At 37.9% G+C, this 20,297-nt stretch overlaps 1 protein-coding gene across 24 annotated transcripts in view; it reads left to right on the top strand.

The window, feature by feature from the left end:
• AFDN (afadin, adherens junction formation factor) overlaps nt 1-20,297 on the top strand; it is a 132,961-nt gene that overhangs the window by 19,755 nt on the left and 92,909 nt on the right. For all 24 annotated transcript variants that reach the window (XM_074863019.1, XM_074863031.1, XM_074863042.1 and 21 more), the window contains exon 2: nt 18,497-18,692. In XM_074863019.1, coding sequence (XP_074719120.1) covers nt 18,497-18,692 — 196 coding nt within the window. The remainder of the gene's footprint in view (nt 1-18,496; nt 18,693-20,297) is intronic.

Here is a 20,297-nt window from a genome sequence, read left to right on the forward strand (position 1 = left end):
AAATGTTTTCAGGCTTACAGTTCACTTTATCCCTATTAAAAGTGAAATCATTATGCAGTTTGCTAACTACAAATGTGTTCTACAAAGTAAAACTTCTCAGATGCCAGTGAATAGTCAAGTAGTGGAACAGGTTGCACAGGGAGGTGGTGCAGTTTCTGTCCATGGAGGTTTTTAAGAACAGACTGGCTAAAGCTGCAAACAGCCTGATCTGACCTCAGAGATGACCTTTCTTTCAGCAGCAGGTTGGATTGGAAAGTGCTGAGGTTCCTTACTCCCTGAATTACCCTGTGATCCTAGATGGATCAATGGTGTGTGCACCCACTCCAGTTTATTTCCATCTGGGATGGACTGCATTGCATTACTTGGAGAAATGACTCTTGATATGTGTAGTAGAACCACTCATACAGTTGTTAGTGTCCCTAATCTCTACCAGTTGGACTCATACCTGAAGAGAAATTTGCAAATGTTATGCTGCTACTTAAACTGCTTTGTTTCTTTTGTCATGGCCCTTCTTGTGACATACATGTTGGGACATCTCGGTATCAGAACTCTCCTTTTGGTCTCAACCTCTATTATTCTGTGCTTTGGAGGTCAAGTTGTGTAAACTAAGGATGCCTGCCTGGCTGGTGTAATAATTACGAGTTTTCTTTAGGAGAATAGTCTTGGAAAATCAGTTAGCCTATCATCTATGAATGTTTAAGTAAGATCATGGGATACATTTGTTTGGAAAACTCGGGAGGTTTCTAGTTCAATCTGCTCAAAGCAAGGTCAGCCCTGAGGCCCCTCAGGGCTTTACCCAGTAAGGTCTTGAAAACCCCTAAGGACCAGGTACTACACACCGTGCTCCACTGCTTGACTGTCCTAATGGTGAAAAAGCTTTTTCTTACATTGAGTTTAAAAGCCTCTACTGTTTCAACTTGTCCATTGTCTCCTGTTGTCCAACTGTGTACTACTGTGAAGATCCTTGCTGCATCTTCTTGATGGCCTCCTTGTAGATATTGTGGGCTGCTTTGTAGGTCTACCCAAAGCCATCTCTCCTCCAGGAGGAAGAAACCCATTTTCTTCCATCTCTTCTCCTAAGACATTATTCCTTTTTGGGGCAGGACTTTGCATTTGTCCTCGCTGAATTCCATGGCATTAGAAAAACACTCAAAAACCCAAACAAAAACCAAAACAAAAAAACTCCACCCCCAAACAAAACCCAAACACCCACCTTGTAGAACTTCCTCTGGCAAAACGTTTAGGCATGTGCTTGAGTGCTATGAGAATGTTGAGCACAGCATTCTTCTCCTGTCCTACCCAACTTCTATGACTGAAAGTATCTTAATGTTTCAGAATTGCTTTATGTATCCATTGATTTAGGCATACATTGAAGGAGCATGCTTTGCTTATATGATAGATTGTGGGGGGAGGTTGGATGAAGTCCAAATGCTGCAAGATGAGAAGTGATTGTAAGTTGTCTAAATTCTACTCTTTTCACTCCTGATTATTATTAACTTTACTGTATTTTGTGCAGTACACTGTGTTCACTAGTTAAATTCTTCATACTGAACCTCACGTTCTTTGTGTTTTGAATTCTGCCATTGTGATATGGGCCTCTGTGATGCCTGAAAAATGTCTTAAAAAGCAGCACGCCAGTTGTGGGGGTTGGTTGTAGCTGCTGAATGTGTCTTGCATTTGTGATGTTTAGAAATGAAAAGTTTTATCTACGAAATGTTAATTTTAACCACAGAAAGGTCTTTTTTCATGGTATCAGAACTTCAAAACATCTGATACAGTTGATTAGATACGGAGATTCTGTCAATTGCATGGAAATATAGCTATGCTGATAGTGCAACATTTTTGGGAGAAGAAATGCTGAAGCACTAGTTTGAAAGTAGACTATAATATCATCTGGCCACAGATGTTTAATATTGCTATTTGTCGCTTCAGTGGGGTATTTTTACCATTAAAATTTAAATTATGACTTTGACACTTGGGTAGTGTTAATCTGTTAATTTTGTAAATTAACAAGGCCATTATTAACATAGCAGGAATTAAAAACTGAAATAAACCAAGCAAGCAAGCCCCCAAAAACTCCACATTAGATTTTATATGTTGATATTAAATTTAAAGAAAGCTTTAAATCATTTTTCCTGCATGTTATGTTGGAATCTATTTTGATGCAAACTTGCTACCCATTCTTAAGTAGCTAAATTATCATTTCATCTGATAATCCCCAGGTCCAGATGCTTCTTTTTGAATTTCTACCTTAAAAACATGGTTAAAAAGGTTTATTGCACACTCTGGGAAGCCAGTAGGTCAGGACCGGTTTGTCCCAGAAGTTGAGAGATCAAAATCTGCAGTTCCTCAGAACTCCAGAAGTCTTCTTTCATAAATGGAATCTCTTCAGCTGAAGACAGCTGCGGCAATGTGCGGTGGAGAGAGACTGCCTGTGTTAAAACAATGTGAAGCCTTAATGTTGAATGAACAAACTCTTGAAGGAGCAATATATTGAGTTGTACTCTGTAAGATCTGTAACCATCTACTCTCAATTCTAGGAATGAAACTGCTGCCTAGTCTAAGCAATGATCGAATACAGAAATAGATTGTTTATTTTTAAGTGCATTATTCCAGACCAGGGGTGGGTAGGAAAGGTGAGGAAGAAAGCAGTAATGTGAAGGATGCTTATGTGATGATTAAGCATTCAGCTTTTCAGTTGTCTTCAGTTCCTGTCTCCTCCCAACTCCACACACCCAGTCTTGCAACTGGTGATCTGACTGACCTGCCTTCTGAAACTTCCTCACTCTTCTGTAAGCCCCTGCTAGCAACCCTTTGTGAAACAAGGGCAAGCTGTTATGAAATAATGGGGCAGTGCTGGTTTAGTTACTGAGCTGTTAAGAGTAGCCTCGTTCTGATGCTTAAATGAGAAGTGAGCAAGTGACTCTGGCTACTTAAAATGTTGAGCATTTATTCAGCTGCATCAGTCCCATACTTACCTTTCAACCCCTCATCATTACTAAAAGTGAAGCCAGATTCTTATCTTACCTGGTATTGCCACAGAATGATAATGCAAGATGCTTTATATCATTTTAAAGAAGTAATGAGATACCAGTGTTCATGAGTGGGAAAAGAGCTGCCTTGCTACTGTTTGGAAATAGAAATTTTTCATAAAACGTGAATAGTCTTGCACAGAACACTTAATCTAATTAGAGACTCAACCCCAAAATATTTGAGAGAGTAAAATCAACAATTATAAAACAGTAAATCAACCTTCCCCCCCCTCCACTTGGTCATTTATCTCAGCTCCATTGTTTGAAAAATTAATGGTGCTTTCTGACCAAATGCCTTTTGACAGAAAATCACTAAAGTTGGTCTTTATGCTTGTACCACATGATACCTTTTTCTAGATTATTTATGCTATTATGAAGAGAACTGCAAAGGAAATGAGGAGCTTCCTATGTAATCAAGTGGTCAACTGCTGTTTCCTCTATCGGGAATAGCGTTGGTGATTACTCAGAGTCGCTGCATTTGCATTGTTGTCCTGAGTGTGGAATAAGAGACTCTGAAGCAGTAGGAGGGAAAGAGAAAATACAGTGGCCATGGCTGAAATACTGCAATTATAGAAAGAGAGTAGCTTTTTATTCCCCTAGTTATGAGGTGCTTTCAAGTGCTTCTTTGTTTTAATGACTGTTTGGTGACACAATTAAATGTTACTTTTAGCAGGTTTAATTGAACTTTTTTAAAACATGTTTAACCCATCTGGGTTAAACTGGACTGACTTTCTTAATTATGACCGCTTCGTCAAATCTCCTTTTCTTTTACTAACTTTGCTTACTTCTTTTGGCCTGTTTTGTTGAAATGATGCTGCTGTGATCTCTGCAGGACATTGGAGACTCTTAGGACTATAGAACTCTGTCAGTGTTTGTGTGTGGACAACATCTGATGTAGCGTTTTACAGAAGGTCTCTTGGCACCATTGAGTAATTCCTCCACCATTTGTGTCATTCCTACTATAACTGAACTCTTGTCAGTATTGTCTTTTTATGCCCAGGACATGAAAAATATTTTAGAGGCTAGTGTTGGCAGCTGGTGATTGTAGCTCTAATGTACTGTGGCTTCAGTGGCTCCTGACGTTTTGGGAAAACCGTTGTTTCCAGTAGAAAATAACATCACCTTGGTACGTGATGACTTCAGTTATTATTTAGTTACTTTTAGTTGAAATAATAGAAAACTGTATTTGTTTTTATGCAGTGCTATGTCCTCTAGTATTATAAACAAAACTTCTGTTCCTCTCAGTTAAATGATTTCTTAATTGCAATATAGCCTGATTTTATTTTAATAGCCTTTCTTAGGCCTTTTATAATGAATTGCAAATACTATATTGCTTCCATAATCTTTTGTTTGTTGAGCCTTGGACCAATGAAATAGGTGTTTAGACAGGGATGATGAAATACCAGAATTCCCATAGATAACCAACTTATTACCACTACATGCTGTTAAAGCTAGCTTCTAACATACTCCCAGTTGGTTGGGGTTCTGGATCTGCAGAGGCCTTCCTTGCTTTTGTAAACTATTGTTCTTGGTTTTATTTTGAGTGCCAGTAGCTACACAAGGGAAAAGTATGAGATTTCGTATTTATAGCTTAAGCTGGTAAAATGGCTTTCTAGTAGCAAAAAACCTGCTCCCCTTGCCCCTTCTTCAGTTGAGCTTTTTTTTTCTCTTTTTAATCCCTCCTTTGTGCTCTCATTGGGTCTTATGTGACTCCATGGTGAAGTTCTTAAGAAAAATGGGGGACTAGGATTAATTCTCCTTGTACTTTTGTCTCTGAACTAGCTCATTAGAGTTCACCTAAATGCCTGTGTTGAAGCAATTGAAATGACACGTAGCTGGAGGGGGGGTGGGTAGGGAAAGGGGGAAAGCCCCTTCAAATGTAACTGCTAGTTGCTATTGAATTAGTTTAATGTCATGCCCTCCGTCACTTGCACGGACAAACAGGACACAGGGAGTAATTTTTCTTGACGTAACCTTCCAGTAATCGACAATTAGGGACTTTTGTGGAGTTTATGTCTATGTCTATGTGAATAGTACATTCCATGTTCTAATAATAATGACGTGGAGGATACATAAAAGAAGAAAGCATTCAGATATAGAGATTTTCTTGTCAAATGAACCTGTTTACAGTGCAAGACCTTTCAGCCAATGAACTTGCTTCCAGTCTGGCAAAACAGACACTATTGTAGATGGGAGCAAGTGTGAAACCCCCTAGGAGAAAGGGAAACTGGTAGGTAGTTGGAAGGTGAAATGCTGCTTCTTCAGAGGAAGGGTGCCAGCTCAAGTACAAAGCATTAAAGTGTGTTGTTGATAGCTGTTTCAAATCTAAAAGTAAATAGTAGTGAGGGAGTAAAATCAGAACCAAAGCAATACTTTGGTTGTGCAAGTACCTTAGTAAGAAATCTGCTTATATGTTTAGAACTGCTTTGAGCTAGCTTTTTTGTTAGAATGGAGGAATTTTTTTGTAGTATGAGACTAGTCAAAAGAAAGCTTTAGAAAACAGTGAGTGTAACATCACTATCAGTCTGAAGATACTGTAGATGGTGTTACTGCAGAGAAAGCCCTTTTTAACTTGTCAGCAGTTGTTTTTAAATGCAACTAACTGAAGCTGGATGTCATTCACCAAGCACAGTGCTTGATGAAATTATTGCCAAAGATTATACAACAGGATTAAGTAGGATTTGCAGAGAGGCTATCAACAGATAATTTTTACCAAAGTATTACAACTACTGTAAAGATTTTTTCCAAACTATCTGTGCCCTTGATAGTTCTGTCAACGAACATTAAGATAACTAACAGCATTAATAAGCTGCTTTGTAGGTTTTATGACCTGTTTCCTTTAAATGAAAAAATAAACAAGTCATTCCAAATTATAATTCCTGGAGGAGTTTTTGAGTGACAGAATTCTAAAAACCCCACTTTTTTTGACTCTCTCTCCTGTTTGGAAGTTACAGTGTGGACCCACTATTTCTTTAAAATATTCAAAAAGGTTACAGTTAATGCTTCTAATCATGTCTAAAACTGTGTGGTGTTTTCATGTGTAAATTTGCCTACCTGGTTGTATCTGTAGTTAATGAATATCCTTTTTCTGGATGTATGGTTGAAGTAACTAGAAGGATGTCTTAGTTTTTTGTCTGTGTGTGCTCAAGATGAAGCTGCATATAGGCACTGTGGTTGTGCATCTTTGGTTGTGACACAAGTGATCTCACTAAATTTCATTCAACAGTGCAGGTTTTGGGTTTAGGGTTTTTTTTCAGAATTAATATTGTAGATGTTGATGATTAGAATACAGCCTGAAGTTTAGTTGTTTTGTTCTTAAAAGAGAAAGGTCCTTTCCTCTATTTCCATGGTATTTCTTACAACCAAATTCCATTTTAAGCTACATTTTTAAATAGTACTATTCCTTCAAACCTGCTTAACTAACCTAATTTATTTGGAAAATAACTTTCTGAAATCCAAGTCAGATGTTGGGTTTTAATCAATATGATCTGGAATGTATGAATTTAATGATTGTAGACCGAATTCCAAGACAGTGCGACAATAATTGTGCAACTGAAATGAATTTACATGTTGTACATTAGTGTCTCTTGAGGTAGTTAAATGGGTAATAAGGTTAATGAAGCTGGCAACAGTCCGGTGCAGTTCCTGAGCTATCACATTGCTTTTTGGCAAGATCTTGACCTGCTCTAAAACCTTTAGCAATGTCAATTTGGCAGTGAGCTCTTAACAGTGCCGTAAACAAGAGAACAGAGATTTGGGTTTGGGACCCCTTTCTTCCCAAATTCAGGTGCACAATAATCCCTTGTCAGCCTGCCTGTTTTGCAGTCTGGCAGATAGTATCCTCTTACGTTTTGTTAGGCTGTATGATTCTTCATATCATAGCTACTCTAAGGTAGAAAAGAAGTGAATACTTTGCTCGTTAAAGTGTTCTAAAGTGGGTCCACCCCATCTCAGAGGATAGAGTGGGACATTTGGGAACTGGGTCTAGTCAAGAATAGATACTGTGTTAAGGTATAAGCACATTTTGGTGTTGTATGGGGTTTTGATTTTTTTGTTTGGTTTTGAGGTTAGGGTTTTTTTGGTAGAGTCTTTAGTTTTTTCCAAGTAGATTTCCTGCCGCAGTTTTTCTATTCCAGGAGAATCAGGTGCTTGTTTCCCATTAGGCTTGTTGGCATTCCTACTTTTAAACTCCCGACTAATTAGCCTGGTTGCCAGAGCACTTGCATGCAGAGTATCAGATAGCACCCGCGTTTTTTCTAGTTCAGTCAGTGTATAGCTGGGTGTCTTAACCCTGTATGGTGCAGATTCCAGCCCATCCCACAGGAGTGAGAAACTAATGTAGCACAATCAAGTTTATAATTGCAGAGTAGAAGTAGGGTCAGTCTTTCCTGGTTGTGTCAGCAGAAAAAAATATGACATGACCCCTGGTTGCATTATGTAAAAATTACTCTATTTTTATGGTTTCTCTTGATACCCTGTTGCATCATACTAAAACCTGATACTGAAGTGCAGTGCTAGTTCAAAGAAATTAATTCAGACAGCTGTTTATTTAAAGGATTGTTGCTATCACGTTTTTTGGTCATGTGTTGAGAGTGTATTTCCTATATTTCCAGTATACAGGTTATACTGAGAGCAAATAAAAATGAATACTTTGTCGGGTGGATGTCAGGTGGCTGAAGTGAGGGTACTTTCTGAGCTGCTCTGTGTATTGGTGGTTGGTGTCAGCCTATGGATGGATACTAGCTTGTCAAATTTGTTTTTTAATTCATCTGTTGGTTGTTAGATTTGAACCTTCAGCCCATGTCAGGAGTGTGAAGTTTCTGCAGTAAGTGGTCAAATAGAGACAAGACATTAGATTTCTTTTCCACTATGTAGAGTGTGTACAACCTCCAGCAGCGCTACAGGCTTGGGGAGGAGTGGCTGGAGAGCTGCCAGTCAGAGAGGGACCACGGGGTGTTGATTGACAGCCGGCTGAACATGAGCCAGCAGTGTGCCCAGGTGGCCAAGAAGGCCAATGGTATCCTGGCTTGTATCAGAAATAGCATGGCCAGCAGGGACAGGGAAGTGATCTTGCCCCTGTACTCGGCACTGGTGAGGCCGCACCTCGATTACTGTGTTCAGTTTTGGGCCCCTCACTACAAAAAGGACATTGAATTACTCGAGCGTGTCCAAAGAAGGGCAACGAAGCTGGTGCAGGGTCTGGAGCACAGGTCTTATGAGGAGCGGCTGAGGGAACTGGGGTTGTTTAGTCTGTAGAAGAGGAGGCTGAGGGGAGACCTCATCGCCCTCTACAACTACCCGGAAGGAGGTTGCACAGAGCTGGGGATGAGTCTCTTGAACCAAGTAACAAGCGATAGGACAAGAGGGAATGGCCTCAAGTTGCACCAGGGAAGGTTTAGACTGGATATTAGGAAGCATTTCTTTACAGAACGGGTTGTTGGGCCTTGGAATGGACTGCCAAGGGAGGTGGTGGAGTCCCCATCCCTGGAGGTGTTTAAGAGTCAGGTTGACATAGTGCTGAGGGATATGGTGTGGTTGAGAACTGTCAGTGTTAGGTTAATGGTTGGACTGGGTGATCTTCAAGGTCTTTTCCAACCTAGATGATTCTGTGATTCTGTGATACTTCTTGGCACTAGAGAATCTACATAGGGGGGAAGTGTTAGGAATAATTTGATTTGTGTCACCTGTAATAAAACTGTGATCAGCTTTGGGAAGGCCAGCCACTAGGCTTCATGAGTTTGCTGGTGTAAATGCTTGTTTCAAAAATGCAGCTTTCTGTTGTAAGTAGATGAGCATTTCTGTTAGAGATATGTATTCCTTCTTGAGGGGAAAATTATCTTTTCAGTTTTTAGTGGTTTCACTGATTAATTTTAAAACTAGTTGTAGTGTAATTTTTTATGGATTTAAGATTGTTGCTAATAAGTTCCTCTAATGATGTTTTATTATAGAGGAAACAATTTGATCTTTTTTAATTGTAGAGAAATTATTGTTTAACTCCAGTGTCCCAACAACTCTTGCAATATGCCTGTTATGGAAATGCCCTTAAGAGTACAGTACCCTGAACTTTAGTTTGTGACTTTAAAAAGGTTGTTTATTTTTCTAAATTTCATGTGTTTGTGGAGTGAGTCTTTAAAATATTCAAGAGATTTGCTGCTCCTATAGCAGGCCACAATTTCCACGTACCTCATCAGGACTGCCAGTCTCTGCTAAGACATGGTACCATCCTATCATCAGTATCAGCATCCTCAAGAGAAATTTTTCTTGGTGATGATGCCACTGTATAGATGAGCTAGAACTACTTTTCCCTTGGAAAAATGTCCATTCAGATGTTCACTTTTTACATACAACATTAAAAATGTACCTTTTGAAAACCCGCTTGCCTCTACCTTTAAAATTCCACTTTGAAAGCAACATTGTCCCTGTACTAGAAACAGTTTATTGCTGTGCTGTTATAGTCTTAACTGTTCCATCAGAAATGTATAAACACTGTATTAGAAAACAGAAATACAATTAAATGTTGCCTGGGTGCTGTCAAGTCAAGCAGATGTGCTGCTGCTACTATGCTGTTGAGCAGGTGTGAAAGTGAGAGCAGTCAGATTAGGTTGGATAGATGAGCTGCTGGCTGCTACATTTTGGCTGCCTTCTGTGGTCTGGTGCTTGTCTGACCTGTGCAAAGACTTCACAGCATGCCAAGCCAGCATAGCCTGAAACAAAAAAAAGAAGTACCTGTTGGTTTATAATGCTGTACGTCTCTGTGCAGGGTCCAGCGTGTGCTGATGCTAGTGCAGAAGTGGGAACAAAGTGGCAGAGGTTGCTGTTTCATGGTTCCTCCGAGATAATACAGGGTGCCAGCAGGACAGTTTCATCCACATTGAGTGGAGGGGGAAAAAACTAACTCGGAAGGCATTTTTATTTAACCTGATTCATGTTGCTGTACAGCTGCAGGATGCTGGTGCCTAGCGTAAGGGAGGAGGTGGGAATAAGTGTCTCGATATGAGGAAGGGCTTTCTGCTGCAGCTAGATTTGCTTTAAAGTGACTGTGTGCCTACACTTTTAATGTTAAAGTGAGTAAAGGCAGGGTTTTTTTGTGCCTGATTGATGCGTGAATATGCTTAAATACAGGGATTGCAGCTCTGCAGGTTGTCGGCAAGTAGCAATGCCAATGAAAAATCAGACTTCCAGTACCTGAACTTTCATTTTTCCTATTGTGTTTTGGTTTGAGATGGATGTAATAACCTGTTCCTCTTCCTCCAAATCAGACTGTTCAAAAGGAACAGTCTTTAACGCAGTAAATAATATGGAGAGCTCTGACTTATTTCAATATTTTTTAAAGGCGTATCTGAAACATGCTGTAGTGGATTGTCTGTACTTCTAATTCTTTTCTTAAGTTTTCTGGAGTTGCTCATAAGCACTTGGCTCTTAAGTCCACAACAGTGACAGGTTGTAGGTAAATAGTAGAAAAGTAAGCGATGTATTCTTGAGGCCCATTAGGATTTGTTATTTTTGCTCTTGCTTTTAAATGTCATGACTAATTCCAAGGAGACTTTGTTTTGGTTTTGTTTGGCTTTTTACCTGGTTTCAAATGTGATTGAACTCTGCCTGTAACTCTGTTTTGTTGTTGGAGACTGTTTCAGGGTATTTTGATACACCAAATGTGTGTGAATTACTTTTTTTTTGTCATGTCACCTTCTTCAAACAATTTTCCTAATAATAATTATAATTTTTTAAAACTTTTTGGTTATATTTTCAACGTATCTATTGACAGTGACTACCAGATCCTCAGTGTTATGGTATTGAGAGAGTCATTGAGTAACACCAGCATCAATACAGTTTATAAAGGGTGCGATGGTTTAACCTGGGGGTATGATTTAATCTCCTGTGGCTTTATTTGTTGCATTTTTAATTTAATCAGTCTAGTTTAATGCATGATTAAATAGTTACAGAACTGTTGCTCATTGTTGAGAATATTATAGTTTTAATTTTCTTCAGTTAACTGTAGTAGAATTCATTTTGTAAGAAGAACAATCTACACTTATTCTTGTTAATTGTAGAAAGGTTAAATGATGCTGTCCACCGCAGCTTAACAAAATGTTTCCTGCAGGTGGCAGACAGTAGCTGTGTGTTGAAAGTGCCATTAAGATTTTGGCGATCGCTTACTGTAGGTTTGAAAATTAGAGTTAGAAGCTTAATCCTGTAATGCTTTTGGGGAGCACCCTTGGCAGATTTTTGTTTATTTTTAATGCTAGCTGCTTCTGGAGTCCTAAATGTTGCCTGAAGACACTTCATGTTGCTTGTTTGATAGTCTTTTGTAGAAGGTTATGAAAATTTAAGTGTTTTCAGAATGAAGCATGGTTGATGACTGCATACTGAGTCTGGTGGATTTGGCAAAATACAATTCTGAAAACTTTTATTTGTTTTGAAGTAGTAGGAAATACTCTGGTTCATCTACCTCTTGTGGATGGGTCTGTTCTGAAGTTTAATTTTTTGAACTGTGAGGGGTAACTCATCATGAAAGTATTCAAGATAACAGTAATGTTTGCTTCATCCCAAGAGTTATTATATTAGTCAGTCTTTCTATGTGGACAGATAGGTAATAGGAAGTAGGGAGAATGCATGTAAAGTATACAGTAAAATATTACATCAGTGATAATTCAAGGTTCACATGGGCATTCAAGCTGCGTTTATGAAAGTAAATCCTGTTTTAGGGTATGTGTTACATTTATAGACGTGAATTTTGGTCTTAATTTAAGATTTTTTGTGTGGCATTTGTCGTATACTGCAGTGGGTTTTGCATTGACTTAGTTGCATTAAATTTATATTATGAAAATGTAGTGCCTCTTGTTGTGTGGTGTTTTTTTTTTTTTTAATCTTGAGGCTTTGTTTCATATTGTAGTGGGGCTGGTTCCTAAGATGAGTTGTTTTCAGGAAAATAAAGAGGGGATTTCATTTAGTTATACTCCTTTTGTTGTGGTTTATTGATAATTCTCTCTGATAGAAAGCTCAGCTGTTGCTCCTGCTTATGTGAACATTATGGTGTGCATAAATTGTTGTGGCAAATGAGTCATTCTGTAGTGGAAAGTCTTTGTTGATCCAGGTGTCAAAGGTTTGGAAGAGGAAATAAAGCTGATGAAAATTATTTTTATAGGAGCTGTTTTTTTCATCTGTATTGTTCTTCCTCTCTTCTCTTGGAACGATTTAGGGTATTCTATTATTAATATTAAAGCTGCACTTTTTGAAGGTGTCTGAAAAACTGTAGCTTAGCAATAACATTTCTCCACTATGTGGAAAACAGTTATAACAGTTAACAGGATTTTCTTTTCAAAGACTACTTGGAGTTCCTTCTTAATAGTTGTCTGTAGAGTCTGTGGACAAAAATACTGTCTGCCTTTTAGTTTCAAGTTGAGAATTCACTGCTGGGAGTGTATGCTAGAAACCTGACCCTCGTGTAATTTCAGTGCTTACTCCCTTACTGATTTAATATGCTTGGGTTTTAAAACCTTGTAAGAATTATTTAAAAAAAATTCATATATTTATTAGAATTGCAGATTTGTTGCATACTTACGGCTTTTGGAGAGGCAAAGGAAGCAATTCCATTTTACTTTGTAGACAGACAACCGGTCAGGTACAAAGGCATTACGTGAATGTTTCGGAATATCCTGCAGTGATAATACTGTTATTATGCTGACCTGTTATATCAATATTGTGACCTGAATTCATTTGAAAGCAACTTGTGTTTGCTTTAATTCTAATTTGTGCACTGTGGAATGGTTTTATTGTGATTTATATTCTATTAGCAAAACTCCTGAATCAGTACCTGAATAATAATTGCAGTTTAGTTAGGAGTTAGTCTTCTGTAGATTTTTGCCCATAGAATTTGAATGGGGCAGGAAGAAAGATGTGGCGTTCTTAATGCTGTTTTTTGGTATTTTCTAGATGCAGTCATGCAGATTTCTGCTTGCAAGGCAGTGTTATCAATGCAGCTAAAAGAGATCAAAGATAGGCCCTTGGAGGGATTACAGATGAGGATTTCTGAAGGGAAACTTGTATATTCTCTACTGCTCAAGAGATTGAATAGTTTACAAAATGGATCGTATATAATATGCTTAAGTATTGAAGTATGTATTACTTTGTGATTGATATGGGTGGGATTGTAGTTTAAAAGCCCATGAGTATTCTTTGCTTGGTTTGTGGGAATAGTGATCTTCTCATTCATTGCTGTGCCCTACATAGTGAGATAATACTCTCTCATTACCTCCTCTGACTCTTTAAAGGAGGGGTTTCCTTTCTCATATGTGAACATGGCTATGGATTACTGCTCCTGGATATTACTGCTTTGTCGGCAGAAGCCTCTCTGATTCTTCAGGAAGTCTGTGTTTCCCAGCTACAAATCCCATTGTGTCCCTTTGCAGGCTTTTTCCAAACCTCGCTTACAGCCCAGTCTTTTTACCTCTTTCTACTTCTTTTTCATATTCCTTCTTGACTAGGTTCTTATGTAAAAAGAATGGGATGATTGGAAGAAAGAGAGCTGGTTTTCTGTGGGGATTTTCTAAATACCCTTGTCTTTTCATAACTGTTAACACTTTTTGTATGTGTATGTAACCAGCCTCTGTAATCGGAGATGGAAGTTTGAGACACTTTCTCTGCCTCTTTTACTTATTTGCACTTCTGTAGAACATAACTTCGAATGAGTGATTATCTTGATTATTACTGATTACTGCTTTAAAGCAGAAATACCTATTTGACAGTAAGTAACTGGGAGCTAGATTTAAAGATCAAACCGTTTTGAGAAACAGGAGTAACTTTGCTGAAGGCTTCTGGAAAACTTTGATTGATTTGAAAACTTGTATATCACTTTTTCAGTTTTAAATGTGACTCAAGAGATCTGTGTGACTGTTATGTATTAAAGTTTGTTTGCTTCCTGCTTTTGTAGCACTCCTTTTCAGTTGATGATGGTCTGAGGTCATTGAGGAGGATGTCAGAGGAGGGCGATAGCACTGAGAACGCAGGTGTTTTCTAAGAATGTTTCATCAAAGCTTTTCACAAGATTTTGTAGAATTTTGAAGTCTCTTCATATTGTGAAAGTGTTGTTTCAAGTGTGCCATTCTGATGCTTTCATGTGTTTCTATTTTCTTTTTCTAAAGACACACTTTTGGAACATTCAACCTGTTGGTTTTGAAGCAGTTAACTGCCTGTCATTGACTTTATGCAAAAAGTCATAACTAGGTAGTTAAAGCACTTTTCTCTTTTTTGTGCCTAATGAAGAGGTGATACAATTTACTTTTCTTTGTAAAACCAAGACTGGCAATTTCTTATTATGTAAGTTGGAATAGGATGTACTTTTGAATAGGATATACTTTTTGAAACTAAATTCTTCTGATAGTGATAAAAAAGAATAATTAGGCTTTGTATTTGAGGAAAATGGCCTTTATGATTTGAAAGGTTTGAAAAGAGCTGACTTTTGCTAGGTGCTCTTTATAATATATATTGCAGTGTAGGTGATGAGAATTAAAATTTTGTGAAAATTGTCTGTGCTTGTGTAGCTGAAGGCTGTTCTGTATCCTCACATTCCTACATCGGGGAGCCATGGACTTGCACAGCAGATACATAAAATATCTAAAATGTGATTAGATGAGAAAGCTAAAATTGTTTATGATGCATATAAACTGCCGAGAGGAACTTAAGACCATTCATACAATTATGTAATTAGTCACTTTTGAAATCCAGAAAACAGCTTCTTGGTAATTTAGAACTGGTAGCTCTTGTCTTTAGAGAAAGGTGTTTTTAAGAGATTTGTAAATGTTTTGGGGAGATTTCTCCACTTATAAGGATACGTTAGGCAGTCACAGATATTTCTGTGTCTATTTAGTTTAGGACAAGTGATTTTTACACTTTAGCCTCTTCTCTTGACACAAGTCCATGTTACAGACTGCAGTGAACCTGCCTGGCGGTCTTGCCAAAGAAATTCAGGAATGAGTGAGTTTGAGGATGAAATGTAGCTCTGAAAAGTAAATGCTTTAATGCAGAGGTAGAATGGAGAGTGGAAATTTAAGTGTGGTGCCTACCTTGTTGTCTTAGTGTGAGTGGTGGCATCAGTCTCTGTGTGTGTTACTGATCTGCTAAGCACTGGCCAGAAAGTTGTGTGTCTTGAACTGGAGAGATAGATAGATATATATATATATACACACACACGTGTGTGTGTGTAAATATATGTAATAATAATGAAGACTAGAGGGTTTGTTGTTGTTGATTTTTTTTTTTTCTTTTTGCAATCTCCTACTTTCCTAATTTTTTGAAATGTGAAACCAGTTACTTCCCTATCACTGTACACTTTTATTTAAATACTGTTATACTCTAGCACTGCCCAAAGGAACAGTTTGGAACTTAGTGGAAATGAAATACTAAACTAACTAGAGCTTTATATTGGGAAGTTTTGCAGTCTATCTTTTTTTTTTTTTTAATGGAAAGGTTTGGAAAATTGAACACAGGAGACAGTGGTTGGGCAGGCATGGACTGTGGGAACACAGGGTGAGAAGCCACTATAGAAGAGCATGGGGGGAAATGGACAGTCAGTGGTCAGTGCATTCAGTTGTTTTAATATCTAGATTGTCAAAGCAATGAAACAAAACTCAAGTGATGATTCTTCAGAGGAACACATTACTTCTTCTTTAAGAGGAAAACAAAACTTGGCTTTATACTAGCATTGTATCTTGAGTATTTAGAAAGCAGTTTTGTCACCTGTCTGCTTTTCTAGTGTCTGGAAGTAGAAATAAGTTTTAGCGATAAGACTTTAATAATAATAAACCCATGGTAATCTAGAGCTTCTTGAATTGTTTTCTAGATCTTCTCTGAATGGATCTATGTTGCATTCCCTTGCTCTTGAATCTCTGCTGTGTTGTAGAGAATTAAAAAAAATCTATAGGATTGAAAGCATGGCTAATGGACAGTGGTATGTGTCCTCAGTAAAATAATTTCTTCTTCTTGGAAAAAAAAATATTAAAAAGTCAACTCAAACCATAACCATGTATAGGAATTCACACAATATGTAAAGCCTGAAAAAAGACATTAGCAGTGTGCTCACTTTCTCTTTCAACTCTTGCTTCAGCAGTACCTTGAGATGGTGGTGGGGAAAACCTTGTGTAAGGGGAAATAAATGTTATAAATGGGATATGATTATGCTTCATGACACTTTTCAGAAAACTCATGTGTCGTCTTCTTTGCTTTGTATCTGTATTCATTGTTGAAAATCTTGGAAAGGCTGCCCCACCAAGAACATTTTATGGGTAACTCATCAGAGGAACACTCTCTCAAATCGGCATTTGTTAAGAGTTTAGAGAAATAATGGACCACATGAAAGCATGTTGCTAGAACTAGACAATGTTCATCCAATAACTCTATAGAAAGTGAGGGATGAAATAATTTTACTGAGTGGCATCTAATGTCTCCTTTAGCTAGACATCTTTAAGTCATTGGATATAAATGATGTGTGAGGCCAGTATTAAAAGGACGTTTACTCAGGATGTTGTCTGTGCTGATTAGAAACTACAGTAACATACAGAATTCATGGATACAGGGTAATTATAATTGATTGTGGAAAGATCAACAGAGCTTTGAGAAAATAAGTTGTACCTCAAAACTTTTGAAGCTCACTGAAGGAGTTAGCAGGAACACATGTTAAGGAAGTTCCAATTTGCTATGGTAGGTAGGATTTCCAGAAGTCATTCAGTAGCCTTCTGAATGAGAGGGGTAAGTCCTCCTATGGATAATTACCTAATAATTGGAGTTAAGTAATTAGAGACAAGAAATGAAGTGAATAGGATGCTTTTCAGAGGTGAGTAGTAGCTGTTACAAAAATATTGAGGGTAGAAGAATTGAGACCCACCTTTGAGTAATTGCATTTAAGTCCAGAGTGGATGAGGAGGTGACAGTTAAGATGAAGTGGAGCATGTGGCACCTGTAACTCCTTGCAGGAAGGAACACTACTTTGGGATTACAATAGCTAGTTCTGTGGGAACATCAATTTAGGCTCAGAAAGATTAATTACATAAATGGTTAGGATAACAACAGAGAATAAAACAAAATCAGCCATTGGCTAGGTCAAAGATGGATTTACATTTGACTGCTGTGTTGGCAGAGGCTTGGAAGTGCCTTGGGAAGGACAGTGCTTACTGCTGTGTATCTGGATGATGATGTTTGTCTTAGTGTAGGTTATAACACTTTTCTTTTTTTCTTGTTTTCGTCTTTTTTTTTTTTTTTTGAGAAGGTCTTCTGAATGATGGAGTAGCTTCAGTAAATATCTCAGGTTCTTTGCTGTTCTGAGAAACATTGCGATGTGTTTCATGTCATCAGATGTAGTACTGGAAAGGGCTGTGCTTAGCATGAAATCTACCACTACATTCGATACCTGAGGATATATCTGTTTCAAAGCCTCCAGAAAGTGAAGACGGGAGCAGTGATTGTTAAATTGTAGAGTAAATTTAGCAATATCAACTAGGACGCTTGAATCTTCTTGATTCCCTCTGAGTGCAGGGCCCCATGAGTGCTGGATTTATTCAAGAGGCAAGAATTGGCCAAGTGGAGACTGCTGGGGAACTAAAATTTGAATTTGGTGTCCTTGTTCAGATCAGTAATGGAGTTGCATGAGCAGCCAGTATCCTCCTGCAGTTTGGTAGGCTGGAGTGGAAGTCAGGACGCTGATGGCTAAGGAAAATATTTGAGGATGTGAATTTACAATAGTTTGAACAGATTGATGTTGCAGCTGTGGTGTAGCCACCTGGTTAACAGTTGCAGTCCCTTTGTTCCCTTCCTTTCACCTTGTGTTGGTACTGGAGCTTCTCTTCCCTCCCAGAGTGTTTAGACAGCTGTACCAAAGACTAACCTTTCTGAACATATAAAATGAATAAATCAAATTATTAACTTTTTGAACAGGCTGTTTCTGGGACAGATGCCAACATAAGAGAGAGGAGCACATGAAGGGGGGGAAAGAGAAGAGAAAATATGATGCTTAGGACTGCTGTGACAGAAGGCTGTTCTCTTTCAGACATGCTGTTCCTTGAGCATATTTATTTGGACTCTTATAGACCTGGGATACAGGGGCCTGATCTGGATAACAAAATACATTGAGACTAGTCAAAAATGCGTTTCTGAGCTTAAAAAAAAAGTTTTTATTAATTCTCCTTCAGGTAAACCTGACAATAGCTGTAAATTTGAATACTTAAAAATTGAAGTTTTAAATATTTCCAGTAATGTAGAGTACTCGATATCTTTTTACAGAATATGTGTTTTTTTTTTTCAAGTTTATGGTGTCCTAGTTAGTAAATTCTGCTGTCCTCAAAATTTTGAAAACCAGTGCATTATTTGAATGTCTTATATTTTCATAATATGTTTGTAACTAATAAATAATAAAAGAATTCTGAACCTTATAACTGTTAGCCAGTACTCAGATTTGTATTTTTATTTCTTTACAGGATCTGGAGTTTCATGGAGTAATGAGATTCTACTTTCAAGACAAAGCAGCTGGAAATTTTGCAACAAAATGTATCCGTGTCTCTAGTACTGCCACAACACAAGATGTGATAGAAACTCTTGCAGAGAAGTTTCGACCAGACATGCGAATGTTGTCATCCCCTAAATACTCACTTTATGAGGTGCATGTCAGCGGAGGTTAGTATTTATTCATGAAGTCTTTCCTGCATCCACACCACCTTCCTATCCACCTCAAGCGAAAAATATCTTCAGGTTCGCCCCCAGCTTCTGAACCTCGTAAGACTTGGGTTTTTTGTTCCTAAGTGCATTGCTACGAATTGTTACGTGGGGGAGTGGTATTTCAAAATGAAAGTGCGCATATCAGGCCTGCAGTTTATTTAAGTTTTGATTATGATCTATTAAATACTGTATTTGACTTCCTGTTAATTTGTTGACATTTGTGAGAGAGTTGCTACTTTTAGGACTAGTAGGTGAAGACTAAATTTATAGTGGAGGAATAGGAGTGTTAAATTGGAGCACTTAAGAGTACATCCTCAGTTTTTTGGTGTTGTGGGCCTTTGATAGGTAGCCTTATAATGCATGTTCCTTTACTGCTAAATTAGTGGAAGCTCAACATAGTATTGTTTGAAGCTGCTGTGCTTCTTAAACAGATCCTTTCATGTTACCTGTGAAGAACTTAGATACCTAAATAGCTATTTGATGCTGCTAGCGTTTGTGTCTCCCCACCCCAGTAGAAAGCTTCAGGTTGGAAGGTGGTAGTGGGTGGTGGTGGTGGTAGAGACAGGAATAGGCGAAACTAGCTTTTTGTTGCGCTTTTTCTTTTTTGTACTTCAGAAGCTTACATGAGTGGTTTAACTACCTTTAATTCTGCTTTTGAAAGACAGAAAATAATTTCATTTGAGATAGAGAATGGAAATTTATTGTGATATGTGTCACTTTTCATGGTCTACAAATGATGACTTAATGTGAATTACGTGGGATTAGGGAAAAGTGCATGTGTCATTATGAATTTAAGCAATGAATAGTATGTGGTTTTTGTGCTTTAGGTTTCTTTAAAAATCTGCTAGCAATGTTACCTGTAGTCAAAGTGGTTTCCTTGGTAGAGCAAGTTCCTGATGTTTAAAACGTGGCTCAGGAGAGGCACCTTGTTCAGTAGGAGTGTTTCTCATTACAATAAAATGTAACTGCAAACACACCATTGTCTCGCTATGTATGTGTATTGTCTCCTACTTCTAGAAGGGAGATCACATGGCAAAACTTCTTTAATTTTTTTTAACCACTTAGATTTTTTTTTATATTCATAAAATAGATACAGTACCCTAAATGAAGTTTTGTATAGTATATGTGCATTATGGATTTTTTTTTTTAATTTTGTAATCTGGTTTATTTTTGTGCAGACTTTCCAGAATAGTAGTTCTTGGGCCACAATCAGACTGGTTAAATTTGAAGTAAGGAAAACGAGTATTTGGAAATCTCATGAAGTTAGAAAGTTTGAGACATTATAACTGTAGATTTAACTTCTCCTCTGGAGTGATAATTTTGTGTTCCCAGACTTAGTTCTGACAAAGGAGGTATGCAAGACTACTTTATGTGGACCTTTAGATTATGTGGATAGAGGGAATACATTTAGGCTGGTTGATAGAAAGGGGACACATACGTTTCTACCTCCCCAAGCTTTCTGTCCCTGTGTTTAACAGGGAAACATGAACTGAAGTGTACCGTTCAGCAACCTTTCATTTTTTTAAGAGCATAACTTGTTTCTAAATGTCTTTGCTCTTGAGG

Source organism: Strix uralensis, chromosome 3 (genome assembly GCF_047716275.1).
Source record: "Strix uralensis isolate ZFMK-TIS-50842 chromosome 3, bStrUra1, whole genome shotgun sequence".
Taxonomy (NCBI): domain Eukaryota; kingdom Metazoa; phylum Chordata; class Aves; order Strigiformes; family Strigidae; genus Strix; species Strix uralensis.